Source organism: Setaria viridis, chromosome 9, assembly GCF_005286985.2.
Source record: "Setaria viridis chromosome 9, Setaria_viridis_v4.0, whole genome shotgun sequence".
Classification (NCBI taxonomy): domain Eukaryota; kingdom Viridiplantae; phylum Streptophyta; class Magnoliopsida; order Poales; family Poaceae; genus Setaria; species Setaria viridis.
Window position 1 is genome coordinate 47,453,531 of NC_048271.2, and position 22,125 is coordinate 47,475,655.

Consider the following 22,125-nt stretch of genomic DNA (forward strand, 5'->3'; position numbering starts at 1 on the left):
CGTGGCGGACAGGGCGAGGTCGGGCAGCGCGGAGGCAGGGCAAACTTTACGGCGCGGCAGTGGGGCGAGGTCGGGTGGCGCGGCGGAAGGTCCTGTCCTCATCCCTCATCGGCCGCGAAACTAGCAGGAGTGGGCGACCCGCGGTGCACCTCGCCTCGCCTGCGGCCTTCGCGGAGCTCGTCCACGCGGCCAACGCACCGGCTAGCTCGGTCACCAGGTCGTTAAATCATAAATGGGGTGGGCGGCGTGCTCGCTTCGAGCAAACACACCAGTACACCGAGGTGTCTGACATCGAGTAGCGTCAACTAATCAAGATTTTCCGCAGCGTCAACTAATGAAGATTTTCCGCGTCAATCCTTGGATGGGTTAGCTTGCGAGACACATGAAAATTATACTGGTTCAAAATTATACTGGTTCAGGTAAATTACCCTACGTCTAGTTCATGATGTGAGTTCTTTATTCCCGAGCTCGAGAGCTCAAGTTTACAGTACGAGGTTACAAACGGTGTATGCGTATGTGAGTGTGTTCTATTGGAGGTCGAATCCTCTCTCTTTTGCCCCCCCCCACCTCGCATGTCCTTATATACCTGGCCCATGAGAAGGGTTACACTGTAGGTCCGTCCAGTCGGGCGCTCTCCCCCTGATTGGTGATCGTGGGGCCCATCTGGTAGTCGGGGTCTTTTTCCGCTAGATATCCGTCGGGATCTCCGTCAGAACCCGCTCCTCCGGTCGCCTTGGTTGTTGAACCTGACCCCTACATGTATCTGGGGGAGCGCCTGTTCCCAGTCATTTCGCCTGACAGCGTCATGATGGAGAATCACACTTGACCGGGCGTGATTTGGTCATGGTGCCTCAACGCCGTTCTCGACTGGGGTCTTCGTCCTGGGACGGTTGTCTTATTCTTCGGAGCACGGATGGCGGTGCGCCCGACTGATCCGCCCACGTTTTTCCCGCCCCAGCCCACACGGGCTCAGCTGCGGTTGTCACATCAGGCAGGCCTAGGTATGTGATAGGCCTGGCCCATCGTTATGCCTAGACCCTCGCCTGGCGCCTTGGGCTAGTTTTAGGGTCTGTCTTCCTTGGTTCCCGGGCCACGACCTCGAGCGTCATCGACCAGTGGGGCAGTGAGGGTGGCGGCCTCTCGCCCGGCCAATCCGCTTCACCTCTTGATCCTTTCGTAATTTTAGGCTTACTGATGGCTTAGGATATCTCTAATCCGGATATCCGTCACCAGGCACTAGGATATCCCTAATTCGGATATCCGTCACCAGGCACGCTCCTACCTATCGTCTCCGGCGAACAGCTAGCGATCCTCTCCGTTCCTCTCTAGATCACTGATCCTTGAGCCCAGATTAATCACATGCCAACAGACCGGGTGCCATCCATCCGGAGAAAGATGTTGTTGCCGTGGCTAACAAAGATCGTGCGTCAGCCTAGTCCACGTGTGGCGTCGCCTCTTCGGCAAGCGCGGAGACACAGCGGAGCGTCGCGAGGAGGGGCTTGGCAGGGAGTGACCGAGAGGATCGAGGCTATGGTGGCCCGTGGGGCCTGAATCTTTGTGAGCTCGGTGTCGGCATCGGTGGCCACCGTGGTTGACACGTTGGGGCACATGGCGGGCCGCCCAGCCGATGAGGAAGAGAGAGAAAGGCAGAGAAAGAGAGAGATGAGAGAAGATAGGTGGACCTAACATGTGGGCCTCACATGTCAATTTCACGTGACCACATAGTCAGCATGCCACGCATGCCATTTAACACAGGCTATGGGGATTTGGAAGTCACGTGAACTCGTTAGCTGATTAACAAGTTTAGGGACTCAAACGTGCATTTTGGAAGTTCGGGGACCTGGATGACACTCGCTGCCAAGTTCGTGTACCACTGGTGCATTTTACTCAAAAAATTAAATGCCCCGATGACACATGGGACCAAGGATAAAAATGTCCAAATGGTAGAATTGTCGAGGTCCTAATGCTTCAAGTTGCAATTTCACAAAGCTGATGTTTGGAACGGTAAATCGGCGAAGCTGTTTCGAGTCTTATAATGACATAAAACTCTTTATAACAAGCAATAGTACATATCAGTTCAAATTCAAGACGTTCATCACAACTCGGCATGATTTACAAAGCAGGCAAGCAGCTACTACCCGCATTTGTCGGTTATTCATCGAAAACATCGATAATTTCACAGCACATACCGCATCCGGGTACAAAAGGAAGGAATAGATCTAACAAATTTGTAGATGCCGCAGCTCGCTTAGTTGGTGGTGAACTTGGTGACAGCCTTGGCGCCCTCGAAGACGGCGTGCTTGGCGAGCTCCCCGTGGAGGACAAGGCGTACGGAGGTCTGGATCTCCCGGGAGGTGATGGTGGGCTTCTTGTTGTAGCGGGTGAGGCGCGCGGCTTCCTGCACCAGCTTCTCGAAGATGTCGTTGATGAATGAGTTCATGATGGACATGGCCTTGGAGGAGATGCCGATGTCTGGGTGCACCTGCTTCAGCACCTTGAAGATGTAGTTTTTGTAGGTCTCCACACCCTTCTTAGCCTTCTTCTTCCCCTTCTCCTTGCCGCCCTCCCTACTCGCCGGTAGGCGCTTCTCCGCCTTGGGCTTCTTCCCTGCGGGCATCTCCTCCTCCTCCTCGCCCGCCGGCTTCTTCTCGGCCTTGAGCGCCATTGGATTGGGGATCGTGCTCGCTTCAGGGGCAAGGGAAATAGGGGACGATTTGGTTGGTGTCGCGAGGAGGCTTCTCTCGGCGTGTAGTGGGGCTGGGGAAGGGGAGTTAATATAGAGGTATTGTGGGACGGGATTGGTCGAGATAGGTGGGACGCGGATCGATGATGTGGTGTGAGCCGGAGACGTTGGATTTTTGGAGTAGGATGAGTTGGACGATGGAGAGTGGAAGTTGGTTAATGAGAAAGGTTCATGTGCTCTGGATGCTTGGGGTACTCCCATGCACCTGACCACCTGCATCCGTCGGACGCATCATCCACGGGGCAGGTGAGGGAGCGTGCATCATACGTCATTTTGCATCTTGCCGCTAGTGTTTTATGGAAATTGAGCACAAAGGGATCGGTGCATCATACATCGTTTTGCATCTTGCCCTCGTGTTTTATGGAAATTGAGCACAGTCCCACGTTAGATTCACCTGCACCATGGATGATGCATCCGACGGATGCAAGTGGCCGCGTGCATGGGAGCACCCCAAGCACCCGGAGCACCGGAACCTTTCTCGTTGGTTAATGACGTGTGCTTGTCGTTTCGGTTGAGAAATTCTGACGCGATGAAAATGGTTCGGGAATTTCCCGTTCCGTTTGTTTCCGATTCTTCTGGGCTCGAAAATGCATGGCCCACGTATTCCTGGAGTAAGGGAAGGAATTCGGCCCAGGAACATCCGGAGCGAGGCCACAAAACGAGCGTGCGGGCGTGTGGAAGGGCTCGAAACTATTGGAAGGAATATCGGGAAGGGAATGCACTCGTGGTAGTGAAGCGAGCATCGGCATCGTGTGGCCGCCGTTCATCGGCCACCACAACCCAACCCGTTCGGATAGATAGCCGGTCGCCCGCCTCCCCCCTCCGTCTCTCCCCACCACCCCTCCACTGAGCTAGCCGCCGCTCTTCCACACCCACCCCTCCGGCTCCCCGCCTCGCACCCATGGCGACGGCTCTGATGGCTGCGGCCACCACCTCCTGCTCCCCGCGCCGCGCGGCGCCGCTCCTGAAGCCGATGGCCTCCTCCTCGTCCTCGCCCAGCTCGGCGCGGGCGCGGCGGCCCCTGGCGCAGCAGCTCCCGCGGCTGCTGGCGACGGCGGCGGCGGCGGTGGCGGCCGCACCGCTCCCGGCGCTGGCGGAGCAGATGGAGAAGGCGGCGCTCTTCGACTTCAACCTGACGCTCCCGGCGATCGCGACCGAGTTCCTGCTGCTCATGGTGGCGCTGGACAAGCTCTACTTCACGCCGCTCGGCAAGTTCATGGACGAGCGGGACGCCAAGATCCGCGGCGAGCTTGGCGACGTCAAGGACGCCTCCGAGGAGGTCAAGCAGCTGGAGGAGCAGGCCGCCGCCATCATGAAGGCCGCGCGCGCCGAGATCGCCGCGGCGCTCAACAAGATGAAGAAGGAGACCACCGCCGAGCTGGAGGCCAAGCTGGACGAGGGCCGCCGCCGCGTCGAGGCCGAGCTCGTCGAGGCGCTCGCCAACCTCGAGGCGCAGAAGGAGGAGGCCGTCAAGGCGCTCGACGCGCAGATCGCCTCGCTCAGCGACGAGATCGTCAAGAAGGTGCTCCCATCCGCGTGAGGAAACCGGACCAGCGAGCCGGCCGGATGGCCTCTTCTTCCTCGCTTAGCTTTCTGATCTGTGTGTATACGCTTGTTGGGCTGCCGTCCATCGGCGGCCCTGCTTTATCCTATGACTGTAATTGCATCGACATTTTGTGCCAAGTATAAATGAAATATTTTTTTGAAGAAAATTGGGGTGGATTTAAGATTCTACAGTCGCTTACAAGAAGTTCGGGATTATTGACTACTTGGGGTAAGGTTATCCTGTAAAAATTGCCTAAATCTTTCTCGCTTCTTGTGTGATCAAGGCTCGACTAGGTGAAAAGGGAAAGTTGTTTGCTTCAGGACAATCACCCAGCTGTTCTCAAATATCAATCAAGTACAGGACATTATGGAGCCAACTGAATCATCATGCCTCACGTCTTGTTTGTTCGAGCTCGCAGATTCTTGTAGATTGTAGCAACCTGCAAGATTGTTTGATTCCTGCGAGTTACAGTCTGCAATCTACAAAGTGAAACAAATAGAACCTCAATGGATTCTTATGCATCACACAAGTTCTAAGCTGCCTCAAACATTAGGACCTTGTATGAAATCAAGGAGCCATGAACTGTGAAGAGAGAGAACCAAATTCCAACAAAAAAATGAACTGTGAAGAGAAAGAGAGAATAAAATTCCAACAAAAATGAAGTATTTTGATCAGAGGTTTTTCCGAATAAAAATCCAACAACAATGAAGTATTTTGATCAGAGATTTCTCCAAATTCATGTTCCTCGGTCCTCGTCTGAAATTCTTCACCGAACAGTCAGGCCTACAAGGCTAGAACTACAAGCCCAAAGAGGCAGGCTCTTATGTCTGCGGATTTCCTATCCATCTTCCGTAGCTAATCATATGCGGGCGCGTTAGGAGAGGCAGAAGGTTGGCCGGCCGGCTCGTCAGTAGTTCAGAGCACGTGCAAGCACGCTACACCCTGGAGGTTGGTCTGGATAGGTGGCAGCCTGCCAGGCTATTGCCGGTGATTGGACGATTTCCGAATTTCAAATACGACTTTCTCCCTAATGGTGCATCCAATTTCAATTCCGTTTGAACCGTGATATTCTTTAGAATTTCTTCAACAAAATGAGATCGATCCAATATGACTATATTATTTTTATTTTAAAATATCAACATTTTAAATATGTTGGTTCAACATTTTTATTATACTACTTCAACAATTTAGGTATACTATTGCAACATTGCGATATAAATGTTTAACTAGTTGATTCAAAATGCTGAACTAGATTTGAAGAAATGTTGAATTAGTTAATTTAAAATGTTGGGCCTGATTTGAAGAAATATTGAACTAGTTTATTCAAAATATCGAACCAGATTTGAATAAATGTTGACCGAGTTGATTCAAAATGTTGAAACAGATTTGAAAAAAATGTTGAACTAGTTGATTAAAAATGTTGAACCAGATTTAAAAAAATGTTGAAATAGTTGATTTAAAATGTTGAGCATGATTAGAATAAATGTTGAACAGTATTTGAAGAAAAATGTTGAACTAGTTTATTCAAAATGTTGAACTTGATTTGAAGAAATGTTAAACTAGTTGATTCAAAATGTTAAAACCAATTTTCAGAAAATGTTGAACCAGATATGAACTATATTTGAAAAAATATTGGATCTAGTGTCTCAAAACGTTGAATATGACTCATATTTTCTTTTGAAAAAGAAAAGTAAATATTACTGGATAAAGGTGAAAAAATACTACCATCACACGTGTTTATAGGGTCATAAAATATATTTATTTGCTACAGCATGATTATGGGGCCATTTGTTGCTTGCTGATGTTCTTTCCTGCATGGAGCTTAGCACGACGTTGGCGGGCAGCAAAAATCAACAACCAGCATTATACACATTTATTTTTGTGTCGGGGAAGTTCATGGGCCACTATGGGCCGGTTAGATATACAGGTGGGCTGGTGATGGATCCAAGATATATAAGCTAACCATCTACCACAAGGTAGATATAAGGTTGGCAGCGGATCGATTTCGGGTCGGATATCCGCGAGTTTCGGGTCCGTGAGTTTTGGTTTCGGTTCCTAATTTTTGCCCACGATTTTTCGGATTCGGATACCCGAAATACCACGGTTTTGGTGCGGGTTTGTAAAATTATCCGCGGTTATCCATCGGGGCTCGAAATAACTCGGCCCAGTAGAAGCCCATTAGTAACCCTACGTATATAAGCGCAACAAACAACAGTTCGTACCACAGGCGCCAGGCGGCCACTGCCAGGCAGCCCCCTGCCCCGCAGTGGTGCAGTCCCGTTCCCGCACACGCAGCCGTCCAGCAGTCCCCTACCCCGCCGCCATTCGGCCGTTAGCCGTGAGGCCGTCCCGCGCAGCCTCGACGCCACGCCCCTCCTGCAAGCGTCCCGCCACCCGCGAGGCCGCGCTCCCGCCGCTGTGCGCCGGTGCCGTCCCCAGGTCCCCGGCCGTGCTCTGCTCCGGCACCTCACGTTCCCGCCTCCTACTCCTTCGTGGCTCCACCTCGCCGTGATTCTAGGCGTCCAGGAGGTATTGGCACATCCCTTTCCCTAGATCTCAAATTTTGGTGTTAACTCTTGGACTCTTGGTGGCATTGATGTAGGCAGCAGACCACCAAGGGGATTTGGATCGCCAAGGGCCAAAGGCCGCCCGCTGGGGACTTTGGTGAGTAATGGCATAAATGGTCTGTTCCAGTGCTTGGGATGTTGGTTTCTACTTTCTAGATAAGAATAATATCCTGCACGAGCTATACATTGTACTCTATAATCGTATCCCGTTTGTGTTTGTTTGCGCTGTTTCCCCCATCTAACGGTTTGGGGCAACACATATAACTTACATGTTCATCAAACTTCATTCTCTTTCCCAGTCCCAGGATTATGATCATGAGATGCTAATGCCCTTGGTTGCTTTCAATGCGAATAACATTTTTATAACTGAAATGGGAATACGTAGACAAGTTCTCTATGTATCTACTATCTTGACATAGGCTGCTTTCTCAACACAAACACACTAGAATACTTTGCCATGTAAGCTAGTGGAGGCTCAGAGGATTAGAGTTCTAGATATTTGATACTAATTGTGCCTTCTTGTTACTCTTTTGCATTCACTGAGTACTAATATCTTTTGATGGTGCTTTGCTTTTAAAATGAACAGTAAGAAGTGAGCAATGTCAGCTCCTGGTGCTTTGAGTGGATCTCAAGCTGCTGCAGCATCTTAATCTGTGGGTTCTCGTCCTCAAACTCGTTGATGTCTTGCAACCAATTTAGTAACACCGCCATCCAATTCAGCAGCATCGGCATCAACTGATTCTACAACTGTAGGTAATACTAATGTGGTAGAGGTAGAAGATGATGTTCCTGTTGGTACTAAGAGGAAGCTGGGTTTGGAAAGCAAAATGTAAATGGTGTAAAAAGTATTTAGGTGGGAGACAAGAAATGGTACAACTCACTTGAAGAATCATATTGCTGTATGTCAGGATAGAGCTACTAGAAAAGGTTTAACACAATCAACTTTTAAATTATCTGCAAACCCACAAGATGGCACAGTCACATTAGAGAAGTATGAGTTCGATCAAGATGTCGCTAGGAAAGAATGCTTTAATGATTATTGTCCATGAGTATCCTCTTTCCATGGTGGACCATATTGGATTTCGCAAGTTTTGTGCAGCATTGCAGCCAACATTTTAGGTAGTGTATAGAAACACAATTAGGAAGGATATTTTGGATATGTATCAAGTGCAGAAGCAATCTATGATGAATTATATCAAGAAATTGAGTTCTCGTGTTGCTGTTACTACGGACTCGTGGACAACAAACCACCAGAGGAAAGGTTACATGGCAGTTAGCCCATTTTCTAGATGAAGATTGGAAGCTAAAAAGTTTACTTATTAGGTAACTTTAAACATGGTATTTTTTTTCTTGTGTTATGCATTTATTCCATTGAGAGCAAACTGTCCACCACAATCACTTATTCACTTATGATATTTTCTTGTTGTAGGTTTATTTATGTTCCAGCACCACATACAGCGGATGTTATAATTGATGTTCTTCATGAAATTTTCCTAGATTGACATATTGAGAGGAACCTGTCTACTATAACTCTTGACAATTGTAGTGTCAATGATAACCTCATGAAGAATATGACTGGCACTGATGGTGATGACCTTGCAAAGAACAAGGCTGCTATGGAAGGCAAGTTATCACTCCTCTCTTGCATGTTGAAGGGTAAATTAATTCATATGCGTTGTGCTGCACATATTTTAAATCTGATTGTGAAAGATGGAATGAGTGTCATGGAGAATGGAATTGATAAAGTGCATGATAGTGTTGCATACTGGTCGGCCACTCCTAAAAGACATGAGAAGTTTGAGAAAATGGCATCACAAATGAAAGGAAAATATGAAAAAAGAATTGCTCTTGATTGTAAAACTAGATGAAACTCAACTTATATCATGCTTAGCACTGCACTACTTTACCAAGATGTTTTTGAGCGCCTTGCTTCTTGTGCTCCATGTGTTCCATCCGAAGATGATTGGAAGTTTGCTAGAGAGCTTTGTGACAGGTTAAAGATGTTCTATGATGTAAATGAGCTACTGTCAGGCACTAGATATGTCACAACCAACCTTTTCTTCCTCAAAATGTGCAATGTTTTTTTTTTTTGCAATTGGGAAGTGGTAAAACAGTGATACTCCTAAGGTAGAAGAAATATCTATTAAAATGAAAGAAAAAATCAACAAGTATTGATCATATGTGCATGGTTTGATGGCTATTACTGCTGTCCTAGATCCTAGGTTTAAATTGCAACTGTTAAATGCTCTTTTTTCTCCAAATTCATGGGTTAGAAAGTGTAGCTATGGAAGCTGTCAATAAAGTGAAAGATTTGGTGTACAATCTGATTTTGGATTACCAAAGTGCTATGGAGAATGTTGCCACAGCAGATGGTGCTCAAACTAGACCTAGCTCCTACTCAGATGGACGATGAGGATTGGATGGACACTTCTGATGATTACATGTCCAAGCAGCCAATTGTGACCTCCACTTATGTGCATACAAAGTTAGATTTGTACTTGGAAGAGCCACTGCTGCCTAGGACACAAGAGTTGGATATCATTCATTGGTGGCAACATGCAGAGCTGAAATACCCAACATTACGAATGATTGCACGTGATGTCCTTGCTATTTCTGTGACAACAGTGGCATCCGAGTCAGTCTTTAGTACAGATGGGAGAATAATTAGTCCACATCGTAGTAGGCTTGCACCATCATAATAGAAGCACTTATGTGCATGCAAGTATGGTCTCATGCCGACATGTTGGGTAAGTTAGAAAGTGCAATTTCTATAAGTATGTGTTCTTCATTCCGGATATGCAACAAAATTAATTTGTGAATACTATATCAATGTAGGTTCTCAGTCCACTTTTGTTGGAGCTTTGATGACTTATCTTGACGAAAAAGATGAAGAAATGGTATTGTTATTTGCTTCTATAGTTCTATTTTCAACTTGGCTATTTACGCTGTGCTCAACATTTTAGTAATGAGCTAGTCTCTCTATTTTTATTTCACAGGATGAAGATGATTCCACAATAATGGATGAATGATTCCCCAAGTTGGTGTCGTTGTATTGCTATCTCTAAAATAATTGTAATTTCAATTGTCCCCGAACTTGTAATTTCATTTGTTATACTCAAATTGTTGTTGTACTGGTATTGTTAAGATTGGTATTGTTGCTGTACTCAAAATTGTTTAAGACTTGTATTATTACTGGTACTCAAATTATCCCTGAATTTGTCCCTAAACTTGGTGTTGTATTGCTGCTGTTACACTATATTGTACTGTTCATTTTTCGAATTTCGGTTAATCCATCAGGTTTCAGGTATCCGCAGGTTTCGATTTCGAGGATGAATTTTCACCCGAAATGATTCTCGGCTCGTATTCAGATTTTAGGTTCGGATTTCGGTTTTGGGTACCCACGCACTCCACCTGATCCTTAGGTAGACAGGAGGCCCCTTATCTCTGGGCCGGTTCCAACCCACGAGCCCGTAAACCCACCACCCGAAAACAGAAGCAAGGGCGGGTGCCGGGTAGGGTTTTAGTCGCCGGCGATGGCCCTCTCCGCCTCCTCTTCCGCCCTGCTCCGCCGCCTCCTCTGCAACTCTACCCCAGCCTCCTCCTCCGTATTTCGCGCTACCTTTTGCTCGTCCTCCTCATCCTCCGGCTCCGGCCCGTCGCACACCCCACCTCCTCCGTCCTCCATATTCGGCGATGACGCGGAGGTCGCCAACGTGCCACCACTCACCACCCCCAAGCTATTCGTCAGCGGTAACGTCTCTCTCCCCTTTCCATTTCCAGCCTCGCCTTGCCCAATCATTATCTTTCGCACCGTGATTGTAATTTAGCCTCAGGGAACACAATTTCACAGTATTTTTTCTTTTAAATAGATCAGGCCTGCTTATGTGTGATGTGGATTTGTGATATTTCCCAAATTAGAGCTGCAGGCACCTGGATCTCTTTATGCTATGTTTGTATGAGCAATCCAATGCAAGACTAAAGATTAGCAATGAACTGTATCGATGAATCACAGCATTTAGACCTGTTGCAAATTTACATCCCACCCTGCACCTCCTGTGCCGTCAAATCCTATTGCACCTGTGTGTTTTTCTTGATTTCCTTTTTTATCATTGTAAAAATAATCTTGTTCCATTTTTATATAGTTTGCCGCTATGCTCAGTAATAAGTAATTCTCAGGGAGCAGCAGCTCCCATTTCATTTTCACTTTTAGGTATAGTCCACTTTTAGGCTCATAATCTCTGCTTGATGCTATATATTCGGCGCAGGCCTTTCAAGACTAACAACAGATGAGAAGCTCCAGGGCGCGTTTGCTCCTTTTGGGAGGCTCCTTGATGGTACACAGCTTTCTTTCTAGAAATGTTCTGGTCTCTGTTCATCATTTTCCTCACTCCTGATTGTAGCATGCTTTTATTACTTTGTGCAGCAAAAGTCGTGACAGATAAAGTATCCGGGAGGTCAAAGGGTTTCGGTTTCGTGAGATATGCCACTATAGAAGAGGCTGAGAAAGCGCGGCAGGAGATGAACGCCAAGTTTCTGGATGGATGGGTCATCTTCGTCGACCCTGCTAAACCAAGGCAACCAAAGCCTGCTCCTCAGCAGGACACCCGTTCGCACGCTGGCTTCACAACCAACAAGACTGTAGGGTGGTGTGGCTAATCGCATCAAACTATTGTTTTACAGCACTACTTGGATGGGAATACTATCAGAAACACCGGGGAGTAGTTTGATTTGATATTGGCAGTAGAGCTGCACCACATTTGTGTTCTACGATCGTCCTCGCTGTTCACTTAGTGCGTGATGATCGGTAGCCTTTTGACTAGCTGATTTGCACTTAAGGATGCCTAATTGATGATACTATTTCTATCGTCTCTTTGCACGGTTGCTCGTCATGTTACCTGAGGAGAGCTTCCCTGTTGCTATACCACGTTGATGATCCACAGTTCTAAAGAGCTAGATTGGCATAAACATTGATGAAAAATAGGACATACCAATATTCAGACATAACTCAGTAAAAATGTACAAATGTCATTGTGAACCCGGACCCACTGTAAACATCCATTCCAGGCATAAACATGAATCGTCTTGGGGAGGTTCGTATAACATGTGACAAGCTGCGAAGCATGGCATGGCTGGACAGCAGAAAGAAATTGAGATTTGGGTGTCGAACCGCCCAGCCCTTGCATGTCGGGAGCAAGCGTGAGCACCTGCTGCAATCACACCGAGCTGTAAATGTATGCGGCACATTGAGCCCCGCCCACACGCAACGAAGAAGCCAGCAATTGAGTAAACACATCTAGGCCCCATATAAATTGGAAAAAGTACAAAGATAGCTCGCGTCTCTACTCTCTAGAAAGGTTGTGCTCTGAAATCATCTCCTAGACTAAGCTACAGAAAATTGCGCTATAATCATCTACAAAGGTCTCTCCCATACACCATGAACCAGATTCTTTTATGTAGTAGTGTACAAATAAGCACAGATTAGATTTGCTCAAGCAAGGGATTTTTGCATCAAGACTAGGTTCTCAAACATCACCGAGGGGCACGACTGATCCATCATTGACTTCTTCTGGAAGTAGCACAACAACAATAGAGAGATAATACTGTTAGCCTCAGCGAGATGAAGAAAAACATTCTAGTGTACAGTTAGTCTTGGTTAAAAAAAACTGAATGATTTCATCATTCCATGAACTAGAGGAATATGCAATAGAGAGGATGCGATTACCTCTTCATCTGATAAAATGGTGAACCCGAGCTTCTCAGACCATATTGGTGCCATTTCAGGGTCAACAGGTGCCGTAAGAAGGTTTACTTTCCAGGCTCTCAAATGCTCCTCGATAGACTTTAGGAGAAGTATAAAGTAGCCCTGCAGAAAGAATCACCAAACAATAAGAATCATAGTTTGCTAAAATATCCGTTCAGAATTATCAAAACATAAAGGTATTATCACATGTCAGTCCATAAACATAATGTGTTCCTATATGCGTAAGTGAAGGGACCCAGGAAAGCTAATCAGATATAAGAGGATTTATGACTGAACAGAAAGTGAACACACTCTACAAAATATCAGCCTATATGAGTAATGCTTAGTGTGCAAACATATTCAAAATTATTTTTATGAAAATAATTTTATTTATTGTTTTGAGTTGCAGCAGAAACCTATCAGGTAATATTAGTGGATTCTTTTGTTAGTGATTCATTAAGATTCTGCAGTTATGCATCCCCTTTTTGATGAAAAGTGGGACATGCAAATTGTTTTTACATAAGATAATTGACAACATTGACTGCGTTGTGTATGGCTCAAATCCATTTTCACCTTCTTTCTGCACTCACTGCGAGTAGCAATAAGGACCAGCTCTGCAACTTGTTCCATGCGCACTTTCAAAATTGCAGCAGACACAACATGTGTACTGCAATAAAATCAAAATGGGGGAAAAGTAAGAATACCAGGAAAAATTAATCATACAAACTCAGAACGAGGGCTAACAATCTGAAGTTTATATGGGTGCTTTTTTTTTTTGCTAAGTTTGATGCAGAACTACAAAAACATAATTGAGGCATCACTGCACGCGGACCAGAAGAAACACAAATATCATAATGATGAACTACCTTGCAGTTAACACTGCACAATACATTCCTCGAAAATCCGTCTCTCCTTCTACATTCTTGCTGCAACAATGAAGTTTAGATTGTGTACAGACTTCAATATATGAACAAAAAGGCTGAAGGTGAATGCAGATCAATGAAACTACTCATACACCACTTGACAAGTTAAGAAGTGGCAAAATAAGCAGGAACCTACGCATAAACCATATCCGAGAAGACACCACTGTGCTCAGCAGTTTCCGCAAATGCATCCTATATAAAGTACAGAGATCAAGGTGAGACTATAGCAGTCAAAAAGGTACTGAAAGGCAGATGCAAAATTTAAGTCAAAGAACTTACTTTGAGGATATCAATGACCTGAGGCATGTAGAGCTCACTACTTGCATTCATTCCACTTAAAAGCCGCCAACAAATATTGGATCTTATCCGTCTGAGGAAGGCAATCTCTTCACACTTTTCCAGTCCTTCATCTAGATGGTCACGAAGCAATCGACATTTTTCGCAGCACAGGAAGCAAAATCGCGTATATTCTTTCAATATTTCCAGGGGCACCTGAAATGTTTAATTTAACCATTCAGCAGTACTTTTCACAATGGCAAACTTTCCTTTTGCAAATGTAAATGAAATAAATGTTCACAAACCTTCTTTTTTCCAATTCGATCGTTGTAACATCTGATATGGCATGGTCTCTCACACTGTAAAGTAATAAGGCATAATTTGCACGCCAGCAATCTAAGTATGAAAGGCAGTTGGTTGGATATAAGCATTAAGTGTAACAGACCTGGTTACAGAAGACTATTGTATCAGGATCAATATTTCCAAGCGTCGTGCGGCCATCCCTGACATTATGTAAAGATGCAAATTTTCATATGAGCTCACCAAATCCCTGTTAATCTGCCAATGGAAAAATATGCTTAGTATTACAATCTTACCCACAGAAATAGCACATCTCTGTCTCGACCACTATTTCTTGTAAAGTCCGTTTCAGGGGAATGATAGGTCCACTGGTGGTAGAAGGTTCTTTTCCACAACCTGTAATAAAGGAACCAATCGGCACAGCACAGAGAGGCAGTAAATTATTTACTCAAACATAAATCTCTACGAGTACTCTCTACTTACCTAAAGGTAATACAGTTAAATCTACATGACATGACCTTGAAATAAAAATCAATGTCACCAAGGAAGCAAAACAAGGCCTGCTTGAGGACAGCAAAGCCTCATGTGACTGGATAATGCAAGGTTCAAGCGTAACTACTGTGCTCACTTATAAAAATATTGGGAGCATAATGCGTCAGCAGAAGGTACATAAACCAAGTAAATCAGACACTTTGAACACATAAGTGGAGATAATTGAAGGAACCATTTCTATACACTAGATCAACAATGAATTCATACAAGTGGGAGAAATTACACAGATGGGAAGGAGCAAACCGGAGTTCATAGTACAACCTAACAAATTTAGTGATGTCACTGCATCAAACCAAATTAAGTAGGACAGGGAAAAGGAGCTGGGAATGCAGAACAAGCGGATGATTGCAAAGGAAAAGGAAATTTCAATCCAACAAAAAAGAATCTAAACTTTAAATCCCAATACAGATAAAAGTATAACACCCCCCCCCCCCCTCTCCCCTCCCCTCCCCTCTCTCTCTACAACCACAGTATGCACCAATACTGTATCCATCTCAAGATAGCAGCGGATGAATAGAACTGAACTTAGCAAGCTCTTGGTACAGCAAGAAGAATGGCCTTGTAAAGCAAAACAAATAGAGGATGAGAGTAGAGCCACCAAGAATAGGAGATCCCTGGCTTGGAAGCCACATCGCCATCCCAAAAGTTTCACTCTTCCACAACTCTTCTTCTCTAATGCTATAGTCAGGTAAGAAGCACAAGAAGCACTGCCTAGTCAGTAGTCACCACCCATCATCCTTTTCTATTAAGAAGTATTTTCTTTAGACAAAAGAGGCCTTGGGAGTTAGGATAAATACAAGCTTTCCAATCCACAGGAGGGAATCCAGCAGAAGGGAACTATTTTCCTCGTAAATTGTGATGGCTGTGCACCATGCCCTGCCTTTTGCAGAACTTTGACTCACAAGTCACAAGGTCTCCCCGTGAGAAACCTCCATGAGGGATTACCTTATTACCCTTTCATCCCTATTTTAATTGTTTACAGCATTTGAAATGGAAAGTGCACAGTACAAATAGTTAACCACCAGCAGTGCTCGCTTGAAGCATTTCCAGGGTATCGACCTAATAGTCCTCAAATAATCCAATTCCTCAACATAACCCAATGATCCAACGCCACAAAATCATCAACTGGGATATTTTGCATAAATATCTATCTCTTACAAAAGTTGAACAGAAAACAACGAACCCAGCTTAATACCGAGTAATCAGAAATGTGAAAGCAATTTGATATGACAACTGGTAGTCAGGAATATTTCCCAAGTTTGTCTGGTGCAGGATTGTTAACAGGATGGGGCAAAGCTAAATCTGAAACGGACTTGCCATAACATGTATATTTAAATGTCCTTTTTTGGCAAAAAAAAATGTCCTTTTGTTTATAAAAAAAAACTTTGTCCTTAGAGAGATTTTAACTTCTCTTAACTACCAGATCCTATGGCCTAAAGACAAACTGCAGAGAAAATATGATCATCATGTTCCAACATGCAGCAGGATATCCTTTAAACAGGAAAGCACATAGACATCTATATGCCTGAGTATTCACAAAGGCCACAGTGGACTAGCTGCTCATTCGAAAGATTCATGAGCCATAACCACTCAACATGCAGCAAACTAAACTAGATAACTTAATGAATTAACCAGAAAAATAAATAAACTATTGTAATGAACCTCAGCGTAGGAATTTGATGAATTAACAGAAAACTAAATAAACTATTGTAATGAACCCAGCGTAGACAAGTTACCTGAAGAAGTAAGGTTAGGGTAGTCACTAAAGCTAGAAACATTAGCATTGCCAAATTCATTTGAATTCAAACGATCTTGCAATTGCAGCGCTAGCTTATGAAGTGTTACTCCTTCTGATGTATAGATGTTGCGATACCTGAAACATAAAATACTCACCACTTAAACGAACTGAAACACCCAAGAACTTTTTTTCAAGTTCAAATCATTACAGGCACTTTAATGAATAGCATTTTGAATTCTTAGCTCTTATATGAGTAAAAAGTTAAAAGTCAGACACAATTTCTTTCCATAATGGTGGCGCTTACGGTTGTCGTCTTCTCCCCATGCCAGCATGTTCTTCAAAGTGCGAAGGAGTAAACTGGAGTCAAAAGATAACAACAAAAACATCTGTTGGTCCTTGAGCAGAATTACATCCTAAGAAACAAAATTCCCTTATTGCTTAGTTTTGTACCTCTTGGTTGCAACAATTACAGACTATTCCTGTCCCCCGCTTATACCCTTGCTTTAGAGCCTAAAAGACAGTGAAGTGTGAGTCCTCTTAAGAGTGCTAAAAATTCAGGTGATTGTTAAAAAGGGGCAGTTCATGCAAATACCCAGAGTACCTCTCCATTCTTCAACTTGTAAGTCAATAAATTATTATCTGGAAGGCCACCCTCCTTGAAAATCAGTGGATGCAAAGTGGTATCCCTGAGGGGAAGCAAACAAGATTTATGGGTTATGCATTGTTTCAATATAAAGAACCAACCTTTCTCCAGTTTTTGCAGGAAGATCCCCTAAATATTACAAATGCCAAGCATACTGAAGATTTAATCCTTACCTCGATTTTGTTTCTTTTGACTTTGAGTCTATGTTGCAGTTTGGAAGTGGCTCTTGAGAGATTGTCGCTGAACTTGGTAAAGAAAGCCCTAAACTTATGGGATCATGTTTAGAGTAGTCCGGTATTATTGTAGTAGGTTCTGGAGAGTCAGGTTTTACACCATTGGTGCTGAGAGGACCTGCTGTGTTCTCACTAAGAGTTTCTTCAGTGCCATTCTTCTTTGAGGTGCCAGTAGAGAGGCCAGAAACTCCTTTGTCTTCGCTTCCACTCAACACTGGAGTTGAAGTCTCAGTGCCTCCTCGTTTGAACTGCCTATCAGACCGCCTTTTGGATGCACTCCAATTAAGGTTTGAGATGCTATTGCCAGCGGATTCTTTCAAACTAGAAATCATCTCCCCCACAGTCAACTCCCGTGAACTACAAGTGAGGTTTCAAAGCAAGGTGAAGTTAGTATGAGCTACGAGGCGCGTTGTGATAGTTTAAATGTAACTGACTGCAAATTGGCAGGGCACTTCATCAATTGGTTAAAAAGTTTGCTAAAAATATGGTTAAAAGATTGAAAATAACCACTTTCCAGTGGAACTGTATGGCATTAAAGCCCAAGCCAACCCTTGCAAGGTTGATGGGTTTACCGAGAGTGCACGGAAGTTGAAGACCCGAAACAATAGGTAAAACTATTGATAGACAGAAAATAAATAGGTCTTGAAAATAACAAGGCACAGTATGTACATATTTTAAAAGTCTGAATGTAAGTCCTATTGAAATTTCGATGCCCTGTAACTTACCTCTGAGTTGAACTACCATCTGAAGCCACAGCATCTGAATAATCTTTCCTCTTTTGAAACGAAGCTAAATGGCCAACAAGAAAGAAGATAGGACAAGGGAAAAATTAGCATATTCTGAGCAAAAACACAAAAGCAACATACCCTTAGGTACTGGTTAAAATACCTTTCCACTTGTTATACTCATCCATATTAGGAGGGAAACCAATAGTGTCTTCAAAGAATTCCCCAAGCATGTTAAGCCTATAATGTTTTAGAGCTTTCACCACCTTGAATAGAGAAATCCCGGTTTCCAAGAAGATGTGATCATTTTGGTTGTTGGATGACTGACCAGAATGCTGCTCAAACTCGCATGCATTCATAACCTACAATTTATCAGACATCATGCGGTCATGTATAAGACAATCTACGAAGAGGCATGGAATTTACAATTGATACAACACAGCCAGTAATAGAAAGCTTACGTTACTACTGTAATTACACTCCGAGCAACCACAAGAATAACCCTGTCCACTTATGCGTCCAATCTTCTCCACCTAAATATAAAAAAAATGGGAGCATACATGTTGTCCTTTGAGATAAATAAAAAAAAACCTAGGTTTTCAACTAGCAGTTACTCCAAATCTATAATCCTACTGTCAGCAGGAATAACACATACCTCATCCTTCTTGTAGGTCACCTTGAAACCTTCAAGAAGCCCAGTGGACAACAATCCTCTAACATCTTTAAGGTAACTGTCTAGCTGATACTTTGTTTCTGTCACTCGCACTTTAACAGGAGTTATTGTTGACAAACTACTGTACCTAGGCCGTTGCTCACCAGCTCCATTTCTTATCTCTTTAGCATCAGGCATCACATGGTCGCCACCTGCTGCATCTTCGATCTGTTCTGCAGCAGGCCCTTCAATGCCGTGCATAAGGTCTGACTGAGTCGTGGAACAACTTTCTCTGCTGAAAATAGGGAGGGATTAAGACTGGCATAAACCTGCAACGAATTCTAATTGGGATGATTGGATGTATACTTGTCCAATTCTATCAGTTTATTATAGAAAACACATCTCCCTGAGTCCCAGTGAGGGGCTGCGACTTCACTATGAAATTACACCACCGCACAGACAGTTCCAAGCACAAATCGATCAGGGGAATCGCTCACCTCAAACCAAGCAGACACAAGCTGGCCTTCTCCTCCTCGGTCAGCATCTCCACGTCGCGCCGCGCGGGGGCCGGCGCCGAAGGGGGCTCCGCCGTCGCGCCGTCAACCCGAACCCCGTTTGGTTCCCAGCTAGCGGGCGCGCCCGGCTGGTGCCCCTGGCGCGGCCCCTGCGGCGCTGGCGACGCCTCGGCGGCGGGCATGGTCATGGGCACCCCTGCGGCCGCCTCGAACTCCTCCGCGAACGCTTCGGCGGGCACGTCCCTGAGCGCCTGGAAGAGGGCGTAAAGCGACGTGCCGTTGCTGAGGAAGATGTGGCCGTTCTGGTTCTTCGACTCCGCCCCCGCGTGCTTCTCGAATTGCAGCGCCGACAGCACCTGCGCGGCGCGGAGAAAAACCCCTCAATTCTCCGCGCGGAGCCACAAAACCGGCGAAGTGTTGTGAAAATAGATGGGCACGTGATCGAGCTGGGCTGACCTTGCCGCGGTAGCCGCAGGAGGCGTCGGCGGGGCAGGCGCAGGCGTAGCCGCCGTCGGTGACGAATCCCTCGAGCACAGCCTGCGCGCGGCGCGGAGGCGGAGCGATTAAAAACCAGAGCAAGGGAAGCGAGGCGGCGGCGGGGAGCGGGCGCGGGTGACTCGCCCGAGCCGAACCGAACCGGGGCGGGTTTTGAGGCCGGCGTGCTCACATCTTTCTTCACGAAGCGATATGTGACTGGAACGTGCAGCAGGAACGGCAATAGATCCCGAACTCTACCGATGAACTCGCCCGGCGCCGTCGAGGCGCTCTCCGGCGGCGGCTGCATCGATCGGTGGCCGTTCTGCGGACTTGCCGTTGCGAGGAAGATGGTGCCGCGCGGCGCGCGCTCTGCTTCTAGCGTGTTTCTCGCAGCGCCGGTAGCGGCTTCGTAGAAAAACCCTCGACTTTTCCGCGCAAAACCAGGAAAAACCCGGTCCGTAACAGGATGGGCGTGTGATCGAGCTGGCTGACCTTGCCACGGTACCAGTACTACGGTAGCCGCAAGAGACGGCCGTGGGGGCAGGTGCACGCGCAGCGTAGCCGCCGGCGCCCGGCGGTGACGAAGCGCTTAAGGACGCGTTTGGTTCGTTGCTGAGGCTAGCCTGGCTCGTACCTCGGAGCCAGGACTCCCGCTAGCCAGGTTCAACGAATGTAACATGAGTTTGTTTGGTTGCACGCATTAATCTGGTCAGGTCGTGAATAGAAGTTGTTTGGTTGCTCGCACGAGAATATATTGCATGAGATAAAATACTACAACCAAGTATCATTATGATATTTATATTGTGTAAAATATTTAATAGTTCTTACTTTACCTCATTAAATCTTAATCACTTTTAAAAAACACTAATCTCACTTAATATATGCTAATCACCTATTAAATATCATGATTAGCTAGCAGCTGCCTGCATCCAGCGAGCCTGGCTGGCGAGAAACGGATTTCATTTTCGTTTCCCGGGAGCCAGGCTCACCGGTGCCTTTTGCATACGCCGAGCCAGGCTCTAGCCAACATGCAGGCAACCAATCAACGGCAACATGCATCGTTGGAACCTGGACGAGCCTCGTGCGACCAACCAAACGTGCCCTAACCGAACCGGGTCGACGGGGGTGCAGAGGTTTAGAGCAAGTTAACGGCGCGTATATTACCCGTCCCTGCGTTGTGCGTTCTATATAGGGCGTATATCTTTAATTTGCCAAATCGACTTTGACCATAAACTCATTCTGGAATATTGAATTTTATTGATGGCTTCATTTTTAAGAATTGAAATTATTAGCAGGTCTAAATGCGAAAATAATATCCATATTGTGGCACTTAACTCATAAGTTATTAGACTATAATAGTAAGTCAATGTGAATTCAAATACTCAAACTACGCCTAATAAATACTCCATCCGTTCCACGTCATTTTGATTTTTGTAGGTGTATAGTTTTTGCTATGCACCTAGATATAGTGTGTGTCTAGATGCATAATAATATCTATGAACTTAGAAAAGCTAAAACGACCTACAAGTCGAAATGGAGGGAGTATGAAGGAAGGGAGTAATATATTTTGTAAAAAGTCTCTAACTTAGTCAAATCTCCATTTTCTCCCCTTTTTATCTAAACAGTGATGATAAATTTACTTCCACGCTCCTACACTTGGTACAACTACTTAAAATATTTTGGATTTTTTTAAGGATTAACGCTAATATTATTTCAGTGGTAGGCAGTCTGCAAGTACGGTCGATACGGGTAGAACCGTATTTCAGTTATTGGGGAAAAAACGCTCCCGCGCTCCTAGCTAGAGAAACTCTGGTGTCAGCGTGCGGGGTGGTGAGCCTGCATTGGGTCATAAAACAACTAGCGATATTTCCTCTTTTCCGCTTGATCTCACAGCTCAAGTACAAGGTTGTATACCATAGAATCCCATAATCCTACGATCCCCTGGAGCCAAAACGGTCTAGATCCCATCTTGTGGTCTTAATTTCACAGTATCATCATGATTCTAAGTGTAGAATCCTATATGACCTTGCGGAATCAATGGGATAATAGGATAATTGACATTTAAGATTGAGCAACATATATGAGCAACTGTGTTTTATCAATTTAAGGTTCTGTTTGGCACGGCTCCACTCCTAAACTCCAGCAACTCCATCAAAAAATTCAGCCAAACACCCCAACTCCAAAACTCCATGGAGTTGCCAACTCCATGGAGCTGTAGTGCAAATGGAGGTGGAGTTTTGGAGCACCTCTTTTGCTACTCCAGAAACCTCTCTTTTGAACCTCCTCGTGGAGTTGGTGGGTAATTACCCACCAATACCACTGGTTACACAAAAAAACGTTTCATTTTATTCTCCCTTCTATTCTCCCGAGCTCCACTCGCCGCCAGAGCCCCGCCCGTCACCGCCCCCGTGGCCGGCTGGCCCCGCCGCCGCCCGTCGCCGCCCCCGTCGCCGCCCACCCCGCCGCCCGCTGCCCAGCCCGCCGTCCGTGGAGGG

General features: G+C 45.5%; 4 protein-coding genes across 5 annotated transcripts; 2 read left to right on the plus strand and 2 right to left on the minus strand.

Annotated features, from left to right (window-relative positions):
* Positions 1-2,036: 2,036 nt before the first annotated feature.
* On the minus strand, positions 2,037-2,733 carry LOC117840306 (histone H2B.3). The gene has a single exon (XM_034720798.2). It carries the CDS (start codon positions 2,663-2,665, stop codon positions 2,249-2,251), a length of 417 nt encoding a protein of 138 aa, XP_034576689.1. The 5' UTR covers positions 2,666-2,733; the 3' UTR covers positions 2,037-2,248.
* Positions 2,734-3,482: 749 nt separating this feature from the next.
* On the plus strand, positions 3,483-4,455 carry LOC117835409 (ATP synthase subunit b', chloroplastic). Its single transcript, XM_034714769.2, has one exon. It carries the CDS (start codon positions 3,645-3,647, stop codon positions 4,281-4,283), a length of 639 nt encoding a protein of 212 aa, XP_034570660.1. The 5' UTR covers positions 3,483-3,644; the 3' UTR covers positions 4,284-4,455.
* A 5,852-nt stretch (positions 4,456-10,307) lies between these two features.
* On the plus strand, positions 10,308-11,713 carry LOC117838491 (organelle RRM domain-containing protein 6, chloroplastic). The gene is made up of 3 exons (XM_034718538.2): positions 10,308-10,606; positions 11,122-11,190; positions 11,280-11,713. Exons 1-3 carry the CDS (start codon positions 10,390-10,392, stop codon positions 11,510-11,512), a joined length of 519 nt encoding a protein of 172 aa, XP_034574429.1. The 5' UTR covers positions 10,308-10,389; the 3' UTR covers positions 11,513-11,713.
* A 422-nt stretch (positions 11,714-12,135) lies between these two features.
* LOC117838490 (uncharacterized) lies at positions 12,136-19,952 on the minus strand. 2 transcript variants are annotated; one of them, XM_034718537.1, is made up of 21 exons: positions 19,821-19,952; positions 19,610-19,690; positions 19,136-19,509; positions 18,642-18,930; positions 18,448-18,519; positions 18,150-18,348; positions 17,987-18,050; positions 17,202-17,618; positions 16,987-17,071; positions 16,836-16,895; positions 16,690-16,742; positions 16,384-16,520; positions 14,392-14,491; positions 14,241-14,298; positions 14,101-14,154; positions 13,799-14,011; positions 13,656-13,711; positions 13,463-13,522; positions 13,170-13,263; positions 12,579-12,719; positions 12,136-12,422 (listed from the first exon to the last, which is right to left on the minus strand). In XM_034718537.1, the coding sequence occupies exons 1-21, from the start codon at positions 19,935-19,937 to the stop codon at positions 12,345-12,347; spliced, it is 2,802 nt and encodes a 933-aa protein (XP_034574428.1). In that variant the 5' UTR covers positions 19,938-19,952; the 3' UTR covers positions 12,136-12,344. The 2 variants fall into 2 exon arrangements, with proteins under 2 accessions (XP_034574428.1, XP_034574427.1); XM_034718536.1 differs by having other exon boundaries at positions 18,642-18,933.
* Between the last annotated feature and the right edge of the window lie 2,173 nt (positions 19,953-22,125).

Bases quoted from the DNA above. Each gene is read 5' to 3' on its own strand.
- LOC117840306 (XM_034720798.2), bottom strand. From the start codon at position 2,665: ATGGCGCTCAAGGCCGAGAAGAAGCCGGCGGGCGAGGAGGAGGAGGAG.
- LOC117835409 (XM_034714769.2), top strand. From the start codon at position 3,645: ATGGCGACGGCTCTGATGGCTGCGGCCACCACCTCCTGCTCCCCGCGC.
- LOC117838491 (XM_034718538.2), top strand. From the start codon at position 10,390: ATGGCCCTCTCCGCCTCCTCTTCCGCCCTGCTCCGCCGCCTCCTCTGC. The intron at 10,607-11,121 runs GTAACGTCTCTC...TATTCGGCGCAG, and splicing joins CCCCAAGCTATTCGTCAGCG to GCCTTTCAAGACTAACAACA. The intron at 11,191-11,279 runs GTACACAGCTTT...TACTTTGTGCAG, and splicing joins TTTTGGGAGGCTCCTTGATG to CAAAAGTCGTGACAGATAAA.
- LOC117838490 (XM_034718536.1), bottom strand. From the start codon at position 19,937: ATGCAGCCGCCGCCGGAGAGCGCCTCGACGGCGCCGGGCGAGTTCATC. The intron at 18,520-18,641 runs GTATGTGTTATT...TTTTATATTTAG, and splicing joins TGACCTACAAGAAGGATGAG to GTGGAGAAGATTGGACGCAT. The intron at 13,712-13,798 runs GTAAGTTCTTTG...TACTTTATATAG, and splicing joins AGGTCATTGATATCCTCAAA to GATGCATTTGCGGAAACTGC.